Source organism: Arachis hypogaea, chromosome 16, assembly GCF_003086295.3.
Source record: "Arachis hypogaea cultivar Tifrunner chromosome 16, arahy.Tifrunner.gnm2.J5K5, whole genome shotgun sequence".
NCBI lineage: Eukaryota > Viridiplantae > Streptophyta > Magnoliopsida > Fabales > Fabaceae > Arachis > Arachis hypogaea.
Window position 1 is genome coordinate 2,060,317 of NC_092051.1, and position 16,545 is coordinate 2,076,861.

At 31.2% G+C, this 16,545-nt stretch overlaps 2 protein-coding genes and 1 long non-coding RNA gene across 5 annotated transcripts; 2 read left to right on the plus strand and 1 right to left on the minus strand.

Moving 5' to 3' along the window:
* The first annotated feature begins 1,248 nt into the window (after nucleotides 1-1,248).
* On the plus strand, nucleotides 1,249-3,988 carry LOC112754430 (sucrose-binding protein). Its single transcript, XM_025802080.3, has 5 exons — nucleotides 1,249-1,889; nucleotides 2,128-2,303; nucleotides 2,379-2,441; nucleotides 2,517-2,780; nucleotides 3,409-3,988. Exons 1-5 carry the CDS (start codon nucleotides 1,442-1,444, stop codon nucleotides 3,856-3,858), a joined length of 1,401 nt encoding a protein of 466 aa, XP_025657865.1. The 5' UTR covers nucleotides 1,249-1,441; the 3' UTR covers nucleotides 3,859-3,988.
* Nucleotides 3,940-5,504, minus strand: LOC112754431 (uncharacterized). 3 transcript variants are annotated; one of them, XR_011873733.1, is made up of 3 exons: nucleotides 5,322-5,504; nucleotides 4,476-4,749; nucleotides 3,940-4,133 (listed from the first exon to the last, which is right to left on the minus strand). It is a non-coding gene; the product is annotated as an uncharacterized lncRNA (long non-coding RNA). The 3 variants fall into 3 exon arrangements; XR_011873734.1 differs by having other exon boundaries at nucleotides 4,476-4,805; nucleotides 5,322-5,442; XR_011873732.1 differs by lacking the exon at nucleotides 5,322-5,504 and having other exon boundaries at nucleotides 4,476-4,845.
* Nucleotides 5,505-7,775: 2,271 nt separating this feature from the next.
* On the plus strand, nucleotides 7,776-10,740 carry LOC112758561 (non-specific lipid transfer protein GPI-anchored 15). The gene is made up of 3 exons (XM_025807263.3): nucleotides 7,776-8,501; nucleotides 9,812-9,874; nucleotides 10,501-10,740. The coding sequence occupies exons 1-3, from the start codon at nucleotides 8,120-8,122 to the stop codon at nucleotides 10,659-10,661; spliced, it is 606 nt and encodes a 201-aa protein (XP_025663048.1). The 5' UTR covers nucleotides 7,776-8,119; the 3' UTR covers nucleotides 10,662-10,740.
* Nucleotides 10,741-16,545: the final 5,805 nt, after the last annotated feature.

Below are 16,545 nucleotides of genomic sequence, written 5' to 3' on the forward strand. Positions count from 1 at the left end.
CAAGGAACATGTGGTTTAATTTTTGGATCAGCCTCCTATAAAACTAACGAATAAACCCAACAAGGTTGGTGGTAAAATGAAAAAAAAATATATTTGATTATTTCTAAATTAAAATAATAGAAAAAAATTATAATAAAAGTAACAAATTTAATGACAATTAATCACTTATTTTATTATTTTATATATTAATAATTTTTCATTTAAAATTTGTTTTTTGATAGTTTAATGTCAATAGATATTTTGGTAATATTATTTCTTTTATATTTTAATAATATTTTTAAAATACCATAATCATTATAACTATCCTAATATATGCATAATAGAATGATGCATAGATATATTTGGAAAAAATGTTAAGTATATTTATATATTATTGATATTTTAGTGATTTTTAACTATTAATCTTAATTATAAAAAATGGTAAATACTACCCTATTTTTTCTAAAGTAACATATAAGTTACTCTTTTTGATGTGTCACATTTCAATTCGATATTTATTTTAATATATTTGTTATATATTTATTAAAATATTAATTTAAATTTTTTTTATATTAACTAAATTCTAAATTAAAATATTAATGTGACAAATTAAAAATAAAAACACAAATTAGTGTCACCGTAAAAAATTTTAATTTAAAAAATTTATTGTATCAAATAGATCTTTAAATTTAAAAATTTATTCTATACAATTTGATTTCGAATTATATGAAAAAAAAAAGAAAAAAATTGAAACACTTTATATCTTGTTTTTTAAAAATTAATGTAGTTAGTTTGTAATTTTTTTTATGAAAATCTGGATTTTTATTTAATTTTTGTTAGAAATAAGAGATTTTGTGTAAAAAATAAAAGAGCAATATATAACATTATTTTTCAAATATTTTGTTAAATTTCTAACAAATTTTAATGATTCAAAATCAATTTTTTATTTTTTATTTTATTAGATAAATTAGTCATCTAATAAATTTTACTAAAAAAATTAAAATAAATAAACATTAAAATATGACATATTAAAAAAAATAATTTACATATTATTTTAAAGAGAGCAAAATAATATTTACTAAAAAATATATATATAATTAAGATCAACAGTTAAAATTTAATAAAATACCGATATATCGGTATATTTAAAAACTTTTTTATTATTGTTTGTGATGGTTTTGTGCATTGTAGCAAAGTAGTTGGCAATGTGTTGATGATTTAGACATTTAGTTTTCAATTTTGTGACACCTAAAGGCTTGGTATACACTTGTCCTTGTGCATGTTATAATCATCTCCACTCCCAAGTCCCAAGTCCCAAGTGCCAGCATTATTATTCCTGTATTGCATACTCATCCTTAGTCCCTACTACCTACCACACAATATATAATACCTACACACATACACCCCTTCAAATTAGAAATGTGTTTGTTTCTTAATAACTAGGAGTCTAGGACTGCAACCTATGAAAACCAAGCTTGTTCTCTTCATTATTCTGCTCTCTCTATGCACCAACTTATTATCTGCTCTCAGCAGAGATGAGGAGCAGGAAGAAGAAGACCCTGAGCTCACAACATGCATGCACCAGTGTGGCCAGCAGCAACAGTATTCCAAGAGTGACAAGCGAGCATGCGTTCGCAGTTGCCAGAGGTACCATCAAATGAAGAAGGAGCGAGAAGAAGAAGAGGGAACCACGATGGAGACTCAGAATCCTTATGTGTTTGATAATGAAGATTTTAGGACCAGGTTGGAAACACAAGACGGAAGAGTTCGGGTTCTGAACAAGTTCAGTAGAAGATCCAAGGTCCTCAAAAGCATTAGCAATTATGTTTTGGTCACTATGGAAGCTAAGGGACACACTTTCACCTCTCCAACTTACTTTGATTCCGATGCCGTTATCTTTGTACTCAAAGGTACCTTTTTCTTTCTTTCTTTCTTTCTTTAGTAAAAGATCGAACTTTTGACCTTTTGAATATAGAACTTTAATACCATGTCATGATACCACTCATCCAAAAATTTTCGCTGATAAGAAAATGTAACACTAATGATTATATTTCTAATACTCTCTAAACCTCCATTATACACCTTGTATAAATATTCTATTGACTCTTCGTAATTTTTCTAATTATATTGTGGAATTGTTAATTATAGGGAGAGCGGTAATTGGGTTGGTGAGAGAAGAGAAAACGGATAGGTTCAACCTTGAAGATGGAGACATGATGAGGGTAGCAGCAGGCACACTAGTCTATTTCGTTAACAAAAATGAGAATCAGAACCTTGTCCTTGCCAATCTCTTTATACCTCTCACAACACCTGGAGACTATAAGGTTCATTCATTAATTCTCTTTAACTCATTACTATAAGCCATAAGAATAAGATGAAAACAAGTTATGGCATTGCAGGCATTTAACCCGGAACTATTTCTCACAGCATTCAGTATGGACAAACTTGAAGCTGCACTCCAGGTAGACACACATAAACTAGTTTTAAAAATAATTTTGTTATGAATAATGTTTTGATTGGAAGTGAAATTAAATCAGACTCCAAGGGAGAAGATAAAGGGGGTTTTCCATGAAGAATTAGAGGGAACCATATTCAAGATAGCAAGGGAGGAAGTGGAAGCACTGAGCAAGGTTAAGGAAGGGTTTTGGCCCTTTAGCACCCAATCGGGTGGTCCCTTCAATCTTTTGGGAACCCGTCCCTACATCTCCAACCAATATGGCCGACTCTACCAATCCTCTCTTGATAAGCCTTTCGAGCTCAATGAACTCAACCTCGTCCTCACTTTCTCCAACATCACCCGGGTAAACTAAAATGTTCTCATAAATTGAATTAGTTTCCAACATTTTTTTAGTGAAAATTCAGTGACTTCACGTGAAGTAGTTGATATCTGAAAACCATTAAATGAAAATTTAATCAAATCAGTTAAATCGTCTAACGGCTATTTGTGAGATTTAAGAGGTCAGTTAAATCGTCTAATGGCTATTCGTGAAGTCGATATCTGAAAGCCGTTAGATGAAAATTTAGTGAAATAAGTTAAATCATCTAACGGCTCTCCGTGAAGTCGATATCTGAGAACTGTTAAATGAACCGTGAAGTCAATATCTGAGAACCGTTAGATGAAAATTTCAAAATTTCAAATCAGGTAAATCATCTAACGGTTTTCCGTGAAGTCAAGTTGATATCTGAGAATTGTTAGATAAAAATTTACCGTGAAGTCAATATCTAAGAGCTATTATATGAAAATTTAGTCAAATCAGTTAAATCATCTAACGGCTCTCCGTGAAATTGATATCTGAGAATCGGTAGACGAAAATTTAGTCAAATTAGTTAAATCATCTAACGGTTCTCAGATATCAATCTCATACAACTTCACGTGAATTAACTGCACGAATTTTCACCTAATTTATATATCTAACAAGTTGCTTATAGGGTTCAATGACGGCTCCCTCTTATGTAACGAGGGCAACAAAAATATGCATTGTGGGAGAGGGGAAAGGGTATGTGGAGATAGTGTGTCCACACTACGTGTCTTCTTCACGCTACCCTGGAGGAAGAGGAGGAGGAGCAAAGGATAAGGCTTTATACCAGAGGTTTAGTTCGGAGCTGAGAGAAGGAATGGTGTTTGTGGTTCCAGCGGGGCATCCATTCTTGGTTGGAGCTGAGAAGGAAGACGATCTTCACATAGTGTGTTACGAGGTAAATGCGAGAGGGAACAAGATTCATGCTCTTGCGGGGAAAAATAACGTGATGAGTGCAATGGACAAGGATGCCAAGCAACTCACTTTCATGCAGCCGGCGGAGAAGGTTGATGAGATTTTCAGCAGAGCAGAGACTTTCTTCTTCCGTGGCCCTCATCATGACGACTATTATGACCACTGATCCGTTACAGCTTATGCGTGAATATATATGTATAATCATGCAAATGGTGTGTGTATATGTGTAGAAACTGAGGCCGTAATGTAAATCGGTGAAATAATAAGATGGTCACGTAATAATGCAATTAAAGTCACGAATCATGATAATGTTCGTCGTACATTCTTAGATAAATGTGGAAAACAGAGGATCATGATAAACGTGCCATGGAAGATGAGTCATCGCTACCGGTCTAGAAATTCACGGTGTTTTTGCCGCCGATTCTGCTTCCACCACCTCTCCTGCCGAATTTTTTAGAGAGAAGAGGGTAAATAAATACTATTTTTACTGATAAAATTTATTTAGAAATAAAACGTGATAAGAAAGTTTAGGGGTTAGTAGATTTTGTGATTTTTAGTCATCATGATTTTTAGTCATCAATAATGTTTTTAATGGTATGAAATTGTATCTAATGGTATAAAATCATTCAATTTTCTTTTGATGATTAAGTGCTAGTTAGAATTTAACAAAAGTGCTGATTCTCTAGCACTTCTCAGTATAAACTACGTTAACAAACTAACAGAATTTTGAATTTTAAATTTCTTCGTGTGCTTCTCAAGGCGGATGATTCAATAGATAAGTACCTTTACAGTGTGCGGAGAGTCCATTAATATTGCATGCGGTTGCAAGGGAGATGGCAACAGCTTGTGTGATGGGAAGTTGGAGATTTGGAGCATTTGCAGATAAAACCTTGCAAGCACAATCCATGCTTGAACTCATCAGAGCGCGCAATGAATCGCAGCACGTGCTTGATGGCGGCGTCACACCGCCGTTGTTGTTGCCGCTTCCGGTGATGAAGTTGGCGCATGGGGTGATGCTGCTCATCATGGAGATTGTGCATGCTATGCTATTCTGAGTCTGACAATCAACCATTTTCATTGTTGAAGTCATCAACAAAAAGGTAGTTATTATTGCTGATGATAGCATCATCTTCATTGTTAGTGAATGGCATTCAAGTTAATTAGGAAATGACTTTTATATATACATAATGCAATGTTCAATTAGATTTGAATTTGAATGAGGAGTTCAACTGCCTTAGCTAACATACATTTTAGTGTCTAATGAGTTATAAGTTTGGTATGGTGGGCTAGAATATAATGAACAACTTTCCATATTTGCATCTTGCTAAGAAATGCATGTTCATGTGCCATGAGGGTTTCACTTGTTATAACTCTGAAATATTAATTGACTAACAAGTCACTAATAAGTATTTATAACAAAATCACTTTAAAGTTTGTGACATAAATTTGATTAGAAAGAATAAATCTTTTTTCTATACCTCAATACATAATAATAACTTGTATAGAAGACCATCCATATATTAAAAGGTGCAGTACATGAACATAATATGATAATACAGAAACTCTTCATAATTTTATGGGTCAATAGTTTAATTGAAAACTCGTTTCTTCCATATATACCAAACTCACCCAAGAAAGGAAGCTAGCTAGGACAAATTTCCTCTTCTGCTCAATGATTCAACAAGCTGTTGCCTTTCTCTGCTGAAAAGAGAGTCATGGGATGACAAGACTGCAAAGAAAAGGAATATGGGTTAGAACCGGAAAAGTACCCTCTAGAACAAGTTATCCCACTACTTGCTTCAATATTTTGGTGGAAAAAAAAAAAGATTAGTGTAATATCTATTAGATGGAATAAAGTTGCGTGGCTTGCTCACTTATCCAAAGATCAATGAGTATGATACATCAACGGTAATGCTAAGAAGATAAAAATATAATCAGAATTTATTTTATTTAATATTTATTAATTATTATATTAATTAATAAATATTAAATAAAATAAATTTTAATATTTTTGGTTAAATTTTTTGTTGTTATCAAATATTTCTGTTGTACAAAAACACAAAGAAAAATTGAAGTAATCGCATATCTCAATCCCAATATTTAATTTAATTTTCTCATAGATTCCTTAATCTATTGCAACTAATTCGTTTATTACAAATATCATATATTTTGAGGATATAATTTTTAGAGAACTTATAAGCATGAGACGGTATTTTTTATTCGGAAATATTTAATAATTAAAAAAATTTAATCAAAATTAATCAAAATTTATCTTATTTAATATTTATTAATTATTACAATAAATAACAAATGCTAAATAAAATAAGTTTTAACAGTTTTTTTTTTTGTCTCTCTGTCATAACTGAATATCTCTTGAATTAATTTTGGAGTGAATTTGACTTATTTAATTCTAAGGTTCTTTGTAACAATTTTTGTGTTTTATTTCCTCTTAAAAAAAAGGTGGTCCTATTTTTAATCTCTATCACAGGAAAAGATTTAAACTCGTCCATGAACAAAATGTTCTGTGGGAAGAAACATCAAATGAAGAAATCTTGAGAAGAATAGAGTTAAGAGAGTCAATATTGATAGAAAGAGAGTTAAAAAAATATACCTTTTGTCTATCTTTTGTACACATTAAATCAAAATTTTTGGACCAGTATTATTGAATTTATTAAATGAATTATAAAATAAAATTTCATTAATATCTAAAAATATAATAGTTTTTAAAAAGTTGAAACAAATTGAACATAGGAGTATATTATTCTTAAATAATTGATTTTCAAAACAATTTTAAGTAACTTGCCAAGAGGAGAGACACCATCTAATAATTATGCTCTCATATATTATGTATACATGACTTTAACAGTAAATTTGCATCTCTTATATTTTAGTACTTCTCTTTTCAATCTTTTCTTTTGTATTCTTTAGCGCCATATATGGAAATTTAGGTAATAGAATAAATCTAAAAGAGAGAAGGAAAAAGAAAAGAAAAGGAAAAAGAAAAAAGAAAAAAGTATCTATCATTCCAAGGTGGGTTAATAACATGCATGCCTTCTCTGTTAAGCATCATAATTGAATAAAAATTTCAAACCCCCTTTACTACTTAGTAGGCCACTCCCCATGTAATCATAATTGGTGCACAAAAAGCAAGAAACATTTGCTTTTATTTTTTTTGTTACAGTGAAAATAATTTGGGAAGATTTTTAAGTGTACTGTTATATCGGTGTATCAGTGATTTTTAACCATTGATCTTAATTATATATATTATATATTTTTTATAATTAAGATCAACGGTTAAAAATAACTGAAACACCGGTATGACGGTACACTTGAAAATTTTCCAATAATTTGTGAATGAATACTTTATAAAAAAGTTTAGGGGCAGCACTTTTATTAAAATTTGACTAACACTTAACCATTAAAAAAAAGAGTAAACTATCATTTCTACCCACGAAAGTTGAAAACGCTGACATATCTTCCTATAGAAAACGGAAATTACCATTTGTACCATGAAATATGGGTTTCGCACAACAAAATTATCAAAACACTAAAAAATTACCTAAAATCCCTAAATTACCCTTATCTTCACCACCACACCACCTCCTTCACCCAGTCACCTTTCTAACCCTAACCCTCTTTACCTAGCCACCACCCCTTTTTCCCTTTCTAATCTCAAATCCCACCACTACCCCCTTCACCCACCACCACCCCTCAAGCTCTTCACTCAATGGTGACTCCCGCTACCCCGCAACCGTCACCGAAACTATCGTTCTCGTTTACGGATTTACCGGCGAATCCAGCTGGTTCCTCCGATAAATCCATGAACAAGGGCGAGGGTTCTATTAGCTAATTAAATATCATCTCACATTAAATATCATCTCACACCGTTAAAAATATTAATAATGACTAATTAATGACTAAACATCATAATTTCTGTTGGTCCCTAAAACTCCTCCTACCTCCTACTTTATTTGGTTACAAATCATGCTATAAAAAAAATCCCATGATGAAAAGTGTATGCATATGCCTCAGGCACTTTCCATAACATATATAGCAAAAGGAGCAATGCAGAACAAAAAACATAAGAAACGTATAAAATAAAATGAATACGAATAATATAACTGACGAAGACGAGACAATTTTATTAAATTAAATTTATAAAGTTGCAATATTAATAAGGTTCTTGGCAAAGAATCTCTCTACATAAAGCAAAAAGAAAGAAAACAAAAAAAAAAGCAAGTTATGCACCATGATAAGCTAGCCAGCTACCACTCTTTTTATTCACACTTTTCTTTATTCCTTCTTCATAAACCATTCTCTTGTGCCTTTAATTTCTTCAACTCTCTGTAACCTAATTCTTACACCAACCCAAAGAAAACACCCCAAATTTTTTCATTCAATTTTTAGCATGCACTTTATATGATATAATGAATTCAATGGCGGCATCAAGAAGGGTGATTGAGATGCTGCTTTGTATGTCCTTGTTGGTGATGATGAGAATAACAACAATGGCACAACAAACACAACAATATCCTGAGACTAGTACTTCTTCAAGTTGCAGCAATGTTCTGCTAAGTCTTTCTCCGTGCCTAGATTACATAACAGGAAGTGCTTCAACACCATCATCTGGTTGTTGTTCACAACTTGCATATGTGGTGGGGTCACAGCCACAGTGCCTGTGTGAAGTTGTTAATGGTGGTGCTTCTTCAATTGCTGCCACCCTCAACATCAATCAGACTCAGGCTTTGGGCCTTCCTAATGCCTGCAGATTACAAACTCCTCCAATTACCATCTGCAGTGCTGTTACTGGTATCACTTCTAATTTCTTACTCAAAATCTTTCATATCTATATTTAATTTCTATAATGTTAGTAAAGGTAACTCAACATTTTTTTTAAATGGAAAATTATAGGATACCAGTATACTATCTGCCAACTTATAGTCAACAATAATTAATTATTATATTTTAATCACATCTATAAAGAGACACATCCAAAAAATATATATAAAGACATTTCTATTAGATACAACCATAAAAAAAAGTATTTTTGTTAGACATATCCACAAAAACATTTCTATTAAATACAGTCATAAACAAGAGTTGGCAGAAACGCTATTAATAACGTAACGGGATTGTTTTTAAATACAGAAATTTCATTGAACAACAATGTTAAGTTTTTATAAAAAAAATTATTTATACACCAAAATTAGCCATCAAAATAAAACAATGTTATATGATTAGCAAATATTATTATTTTGAACCCGTATTTAGCTAGTAATAATTTGCACATATATTTACAGAATAAATATATAATTTACACTTATATTTATCAGAATTTGTATACATGAGTTAATGTAGTTTGCGCTCATATTTTTCAGAGTTTGTATACATGAATTAGTAAAATATATTTGTTGAAGATAATTTAGTATTTGGGTTAATAGTCAAATTAGTCCCTCAAAGATAAGACATTTTTTTAATTCATCTTTGAATGATTTTTTTTAATCAAATTGGTCCTTCAAAAATTGCGAATTAATCATATTTGTCCTCCAATAACTTCATTAACAATTTTCTTCAAAGATTGATGTTGTAAAACGTTAATTGATAATATATATAATACATGATATGTCTAATTGGGTATTGACTAAATATGTTTATAAAAATTTATTAAATTAATCATTTTTTTCAATTACAAAAATCATATTCATAATATGACCTAGTGACTAAATTGATAAATTTTCGTAAATATATTTAATCAACGTCTAATTGAACATGTTATGTGTCATATATATGCTATAACATTTCACATCATCAATCGTTGACAAAAATTATGAGTGGAGTAACTGAAGGATAGATATGATTAATTTGTAATTTTTTAATGACCAATTTGATTGAAAAAATCTTTCAAGAACGAATTTAAAATATATAAATATATGTATTATTTAATTTATTTTTAATATATATTTTATATTAATAATTAATTTTGGTATATGTATAATATGGGTGAATTTTTAATATTATCAAATCCGTCGTTACATTAAAATTAGGGGTAAATTCGTGTATATACTAACACAGATTTATACGACTAAGATTGTTTTATGCTGTGAATTGTGTCTTTTTAGGATCTGTTTCTCCGCCGGCAGGTGTTTATTATGCGCCCAACATTCCAAATTCACCTGCAGCAGGTAACAAAAGAAAGAATAATTCTTTAATTAGTACTAAGACATTTCTCTTATTCTAGATCATTGAGGGAGTATCACATTATAATAAAGTATAATTATTTAGGTTTAATTATTCTATTGATTTTTATAGTCGCAAAATTTTTAATTAAGTTCTTATATTTTTTTTTTAATTGGGCCTTACACTAAATTTTTTTTAATTAGGTCCCCTTTAGTAGTAAGACTTAATTGTATAGGGACTTAACTAAAAAAAATTGATGCAGAGACTCAAATAAAAAAAAGTATAGAAATTCAATTGAAAAAAAATTAGTATAAAAACTCAATTAAAAAAAAATATAGAAATCTAATTAAAAATTTTGTGAAATTATAGAATCAACAAAGTAATTAAATTAATTATTTATGGTATTAAAATCAATAGAATAATTAAATCAATTATTTATGGTATTGGTAAGTAAATCAAAAGACATAAAGTTGATGTGTGACACACTTACGAATGCAAAGGGAAATGTCTTAATCCTTCCATAGATTGCGCTGTGAAAATTTCCAAATTAAAAAAATATTTGAGTCGTTCATTTTGCCTCTAATCGCGAATTAATTAATGGAATTGACCATTTTTTTTTTTTGGCATATAGGGATTGGATCAACAATTATTTCATCAACGAACGGTGGAGTTGGCGGTGGTTCATTTCACTGGAATTCAAGTTCCACAGCTAAATTACCTTCTTTGCTGCTTGTCATGTTTTTCTTTGCAACGACTTTGTCTTTGACTTTCGCCTTCACGACCATTACCTAGACTAAGGTTACCTACGTTAATCTCAATGTAGTATGTAAATTTTCTTAAACCTTATTAATTATTATTATTATTATCTGAATTCTATTCTTAGTTCTTACGCCGTGTAGCTGATTTAATATAGATTGCATAACATATTTGCGAAAAAACGTTTGGCCCTATATATGCCACTACTTTGGAGCCAAGCTAAATTGACCAATAAACTTTTTGAACAATATAATCCAATCTCTTTTTTAAATATCACTATATATGACACTCTGTATATCAAACAAAATGATAGTCTTCTCCCAGCATTAGTTCTATTATAATTTTTAAAATTAATATCACAGAATAAATTAATTCTCCAGAAATTTTTTATTAGAAGTTTTTGTCTCTAACAACTTTTTATTCTTTACAAATTTTTGAAAATTAATTTTTTTTATATAAATTGGTCTCTTTATTATTTTAAAAAGAATAATTTGTCTTAATTATTAAAATTTAATTGTGTTATAATAAAATTTATTAGAGACTTAGTTATCTAGCTAATACGTATATTAAAAAATTTAATTGAAAGCGATAAAAAATTAATTTGTTTGACGAGAATATTCTTCAAAAAAAATTAAATAATAAAAATCTTTTAGATATTAAAATGTCCAATCTTTTTTTTTAATTAATTTAAGTAATTACTCTATTAATAATAAAGATATACTCTATCACTAACTATTACAAAGTAATTTGTATTGTAAAATAAATAAATAAGAAAGATAAAATAAATAAATATAAAGAGAAGACTCTAGTATTAATATTAGTTAATATAATTATCTCAATATAATAAAAATAATTTATATATATCTACTAATATATGTAGTAACTTATTTGTAAAAGAGAAAAAGAAGAAAACAGTATATAAAGAAAGAGAGAGTGATTTTATTGTTGATTGTATTGTTCCTCAAATTGCTTCTCTATTTAGAGGCATGTGAACTTTATATTTTTAACTTCATTCAATATTGAAAACAAAATCAACCGTTCATATTAATGGGCATCCAATTTGATCTTATCACAACACTTCCCTTTTGATGTCCATTTAAGATTATGCCTCATTAGAATCTTATTAAAGAAAAATTCAATAGAAAAAAAAAACTTTAGTGGAGGAAAAAGAGTATAATATCCTTTGTGATAGGGACTGCCTAATTAAAAACCTTGTCAAGAAAAATCCAATGGGAAAAAACTTGACCAAGGAAAAAAGAGTACAGTCTCCCCCTCTTGTCAACATCATTTAATATCTCGAAATCGGTGCATCCTAATCTGATGTACCAATTTTTCAAAGGAGGATTTTGGAAGTGACTTTATAAATAAGTCTGCCAGATTATCGCTTAAGCAGATCTGTTGAATATCAATTGTCCCTTGATTTTGAAGATCACAAGTGAAGAAGAATTTGGGAGAAATATGCTTTGTTCTATCACCTTTGATGTATCCACCCTTAAGTTGAGCAATGCATATTGTATTATCTTTAAATAGGACAATTGGAGCTATCTTATGATCAATCAGTCCACATGATGACAGAATATATTGGATTAAACTCTTAAGCCAAAAACATTCGCGACTTGCTTCATGTATCGCTAGTATTTCAACATGATTAGAGGATGTTGCTGCAATCGTCTATTTCATGGACCTCCATGATATAGCTGTACCACCATATGTGAACAGATATTCTGTTTGAGATCTCCCTTTATGTGGATCAGACAAGTATCCTGCATCCACATAGCCAACTAGTTGTGACTTGGATCCATATAGATAAAACAATCCCATATCAACCGTTCCATGAAGATATCGAAAGATTTATTTGATTCCATTCCAATATCTTCTGGTTTGAGAGGAACTGTATCTTACTAGTAAATTCACAGCAAATAATATATCAGGTCTTGTATTATTGGCAAGATACATTAGTACTCCGATGGCACTAAGATATGGTACTTCAGGACCAATGATATCTTCATTTTCTTCTTTAGGACGGAATTGATCCTTTTCCACATCCAAAGATCTTACGATCATTGGGGTACTTAATGGATGCGACTTATCCATATAAAATCTCTTCAAGATCTTTTCTGTGCATGTTGTTTGATGAATAAAGATCTCATTTTTTGTATGCTCGATTTGTAGGCCAAGACAAAATTTAGTATTTCCAAGATCTTTCATCTTAAACTCTTCTTTTAGAGTTTTTATAATTGTTGAAATCTCTTCAAGAGTTCCAATGATATTTAAATCATCAACGTACACAGCAATTATAATAAATCCAGATGCAGATTTCTTTATGAAAACACACAGGCAGATATCATCATTCTTGAATCCGTTTTTGGTCAGATACTCAGTAAGACGATTATACCACAATCGTCCAGATTGCTTTAGACCATATAAAGATCTTTGCAATTTGACTGAGTATAACCCGTGTGAATATTCATTTGATGGTTTAGATATCTTTAGTCCTTCAGAGACTTTCATATAGATATCTCGATCTAATGATCCGTATGAATAAGATGTTACCACATCCATTAAATGCATATGTAGTTTATGGTATGCAGATAAACTGACCAAATAACACAATGTTATTGCATCCACTACAAGGAAATATGTTTCTTCATAATCTATACCGGACCTTTGTGAAAAACCTTGTGCCACAAGTCGAGCTTTGTAGCGTACAACTTCATTTTTCTCATTTCGTTTTCCCACAAGTACCCACCTGTATCTAACAGGTTTTACATCTTCTGGTGTACGGACTATAGGTCCAAAGACTTCATGTTTAGCAAGTGAGTCTAACTCAGTTTTCATAGCTTCTTTCCATTTTGGCCAATCATTTCTTCGTCGACATTCTTCAACTGTTCTTGGATCAATATTCTTACTTTCATGCATGATATTTAATGTCACATCATAGGCAAATATTTCATTAACAATTGTCTTATTTCGGTCCTATTTTTCTCCTGTAAAGACATAATTTATTGAGATCTCGTTATTTTTACAATTTTTATGTACCTGAACGTCTTTTGGCATTAAAACTATATCAAAATTTTGGACAACTGCAGGTGTCTCTACTATATCTTTTTTAACAAGAATAGTATTTACCTCTTTTCTTTTTCGAGAATTTTTGTCTTTGGAACCGACATGCCTGCCACGCTTCTGGTGTGAATTTGTTTCAGTGGCTATTTGTCCGACTGGGACATCAATTCAAATTGGGGCATTTTTCGCTGGTATATAAGATTTGGTTATCCTCTTTGTATCGAAAAATGCATCAGGCAATTTATTTGCTATTCTTTGCAAATGTATAAGCTTTTGAACTTCTAGTTCACATTGCCCTAATCGAGGATCTAAATGCATTAAGGATGATGCATTCCAATTAAGTTCTGAAGGTTTTATAAGGCTTAGACAAGGGGTTGAATTTATGACCTTCTTTAACTTTAATAAAATAACCTTTCAAAACAAACTTTTAGTCTGATTCTGTTTGAACTCAGCAGCGAAAAATTTATGAGACAATTTCATTTTGTCTCATGATTATCAGAAAACAGAACAGAGAAGGGAAGAGAGAAGCTGACACCATCATGTATCCTAGTTCAGTTGCCTTGTGCAATGCAACCTACATCCAGTCTCCACTACAACAGTGGTAAAATTTCCATTATAGTTAAAGTATTACATACACCAATTCCACAGGATTGACACAATCCTTTCACTCTCAAATTCTAACCAATCTGATTTGGTTATGCTAATACCTAACTCTTCACTCTTAGTGCTCACCCAACAAAAAAAGGGGTACCTCACTGGTACAAGATACAAGACACTTAACCAACCTAAAGAAATCTGAAATCACTCTAAGCTTTTCACTCAAGTGTTTCTCTCTGCCTCTTTCTACTCTTAGGCTCTTTCAAAAACTCTCTCATTCAGCCTTTTACCTCAAGAAATTACAGAAAAATAAACATTGAAAAGAAAATTACAATCTGTAAAACATGAAGGAGATTGATGCTTCAACAGCCTCTTTGCTATGTGATGAACCAAATTTACTTGCCTCTGATTTAGTTCCTCATTCTGGCGGAATGCTCCTTTGACTAGGAAGCACTGTCCAAGTTAATGAACTTCTTCAGAAAACTCTTCTCAGAACATAAACTTCAAAATACTGGTTCTCTCTCCTTGTCTTCAGAAAAATGAACAAATTTTCTTTTGTATCTCTTTGCATGTTGTTGAGTTGCTCTCTCTTAGGTCAACTCCTTGAGCTGTGTGCTACCAACTTACCACATCACTTTTTCAGTTAATTCCTAAATTAGAAAGTTAAGTCTGACTTTCTCTTACTTGACCGAAAGTCTCAGGGAAGCATTCAAGAACAGTATTTTAATGGCAATCCCACATATGAATCCTTGAGATATTACTTTGTCCCCAAGAAACAAATTTGACCATTGATTTACAGCAGTGGTGAACAGAGATCACTTTCTTCATTTATCTCAATTTAGAGTAGTAGAGAGTTTGAGAAGAAGAGAAGAAAATTAGATATATGCAAAGGAAAATAAATTACCTTTAGCTTGATATGGTTTGATTTTTGGTGATTAGACTTTTATTTTTTGGATTGAGCTTTCTCTTTCTTTCTTCTTTGATGAATGGCTTAGGGACGAAGCTCTCTCTCTCTCTCTCTCTCTCTCTCTCTCTCTGAGTTCTAATTGAATAAAAAAGGTGAACGTTGCTTTAGTGGAAGCAATTTGGAGGGATTGGCTTGAGAGATGAATTCGGGCTTGGGTTGATTTCTTTCTGGTTCAGCCCATTTGAATTTCTTGCTTTGTTTTCTTTGGGATTCCATTGTTTTGACAGCCCACGAGCAGATTCATTTTGTTTCATATTAGGTTGCTGCTATGTTTGCTTATTATGGCCTGCATCACTGAATCAAAAATAATCAACACTAATTGGGTAATTTGCCTAATAAAATAATATTTGTCATCATCAATTAATTTAGTTAATTACTTAACTCAACAAGTTCCTTTTCAGGAAGCTTATTCTCTCTCTCTAATGTTGGAAATTTTGATTCATCAAAATGACAATCCATAATCCGGACTTTAAATACATCTCCAGTTTGTATCTCAAGATACCTCACTATAGAGAGAGAATCATATCCAACATATATCCCCAATTTTTTTTTGGGGTCCCATTTTGGTGCGAGAAGGTGGTGCAATGGGAACATATATCGCACACCTAAATATTCTTAAATGGGAAATATTTGGCTACTGGCCAAAGGCTAATTGCATAGGAGAGAACCGATGGTAACTCGTTAGTCTCAAACAAATAAGTGCTGCGGCATGTAAAGTAACATGCCCCCAAGCTGAAGTTGGGAGATTTGTTCTCATAAGTAAGGGTCTAACAATTAATTGGAGGCGTTTAATAAGTAATTCTTCTAACCCAGCTACTGGATGTTCAACACTTATTCCATTAGCCATACAATAAGCATCAAAAGCTTGAGAAGTAAATTCACCAGCATTATTAAGACGAATTGATTTGATTGGATTTTCTGAAAATTGTGCTTTTAATCGAATAATTTAAGCAAGTAATCTCGCAAACGCCAAGTTGCGAGAAGACAATAAGCACACATGTGACTATCTCAAATATGCGTCTATTAGGACCATAAAATATCTAAAAGATCCACATGGTGGATGAATAGGTCCACATATATCACCTTGAATCCTTTCTAGGAATTCAAGGGATTCAAATCCAATCTTTACTGGTGATGGCCTTAAAATTAAGTTTCTCTAAAAACATGCAGCACAACAAAATTCACTAGATTTAAGAATCTTCTGGTACTTTAGTGAATGTCCATGTGAGTTTTCAATAATTCTCCGCATCATGGTTGTTTCCGGATGACCCAATCGATCATGCCAAGTTATGA

Bases quoted from the DNA above. Each gene is read 5' to 3' on its own strand.
- LOC112754430 (XM_025802080.3), top strand. From the start codon at position 1,442: ATGAAAACCAAGCTTGTTCTCTTCATTATTCTGCTCTCTCTATGCACC. The intron at 2,304-2,378 runs GTTCATTCATTA...ATGGCATTGCAG, and splicing joins CAACACCTGGAGACTATAAG to GCATTTAACCCGGAACTATT. The intron at 2,781-3,408 runs GTAAACTAAAAT...AGTTGCTTATAG, and splicing joins CTTTCTCCAACATCACCCGG to GGTTCAATGACGGCTCCCTC.
- LOC112758561 (XM_025807263.3), top strand. From the start codon at position 8,120: ATGAATTCAATGGCGGCATCAAGAAGGGTGATTGAGATGCTGCTTTGT. The intron at 8,502-9,811 runs GTATCACTTCTA...GTGTCTTTTTAG, and splicing joins CATCTGCAGTGCTGTTACTG to GATCTGTTTCTCCGCCGGCA. The intron at 9,875-10,500 runs GTAACAAAAGAA...TTTGGCATATAG, and splicing joins TCCAAATTCACCTGCAGCAG to GGATTGGATCAACAATTATT.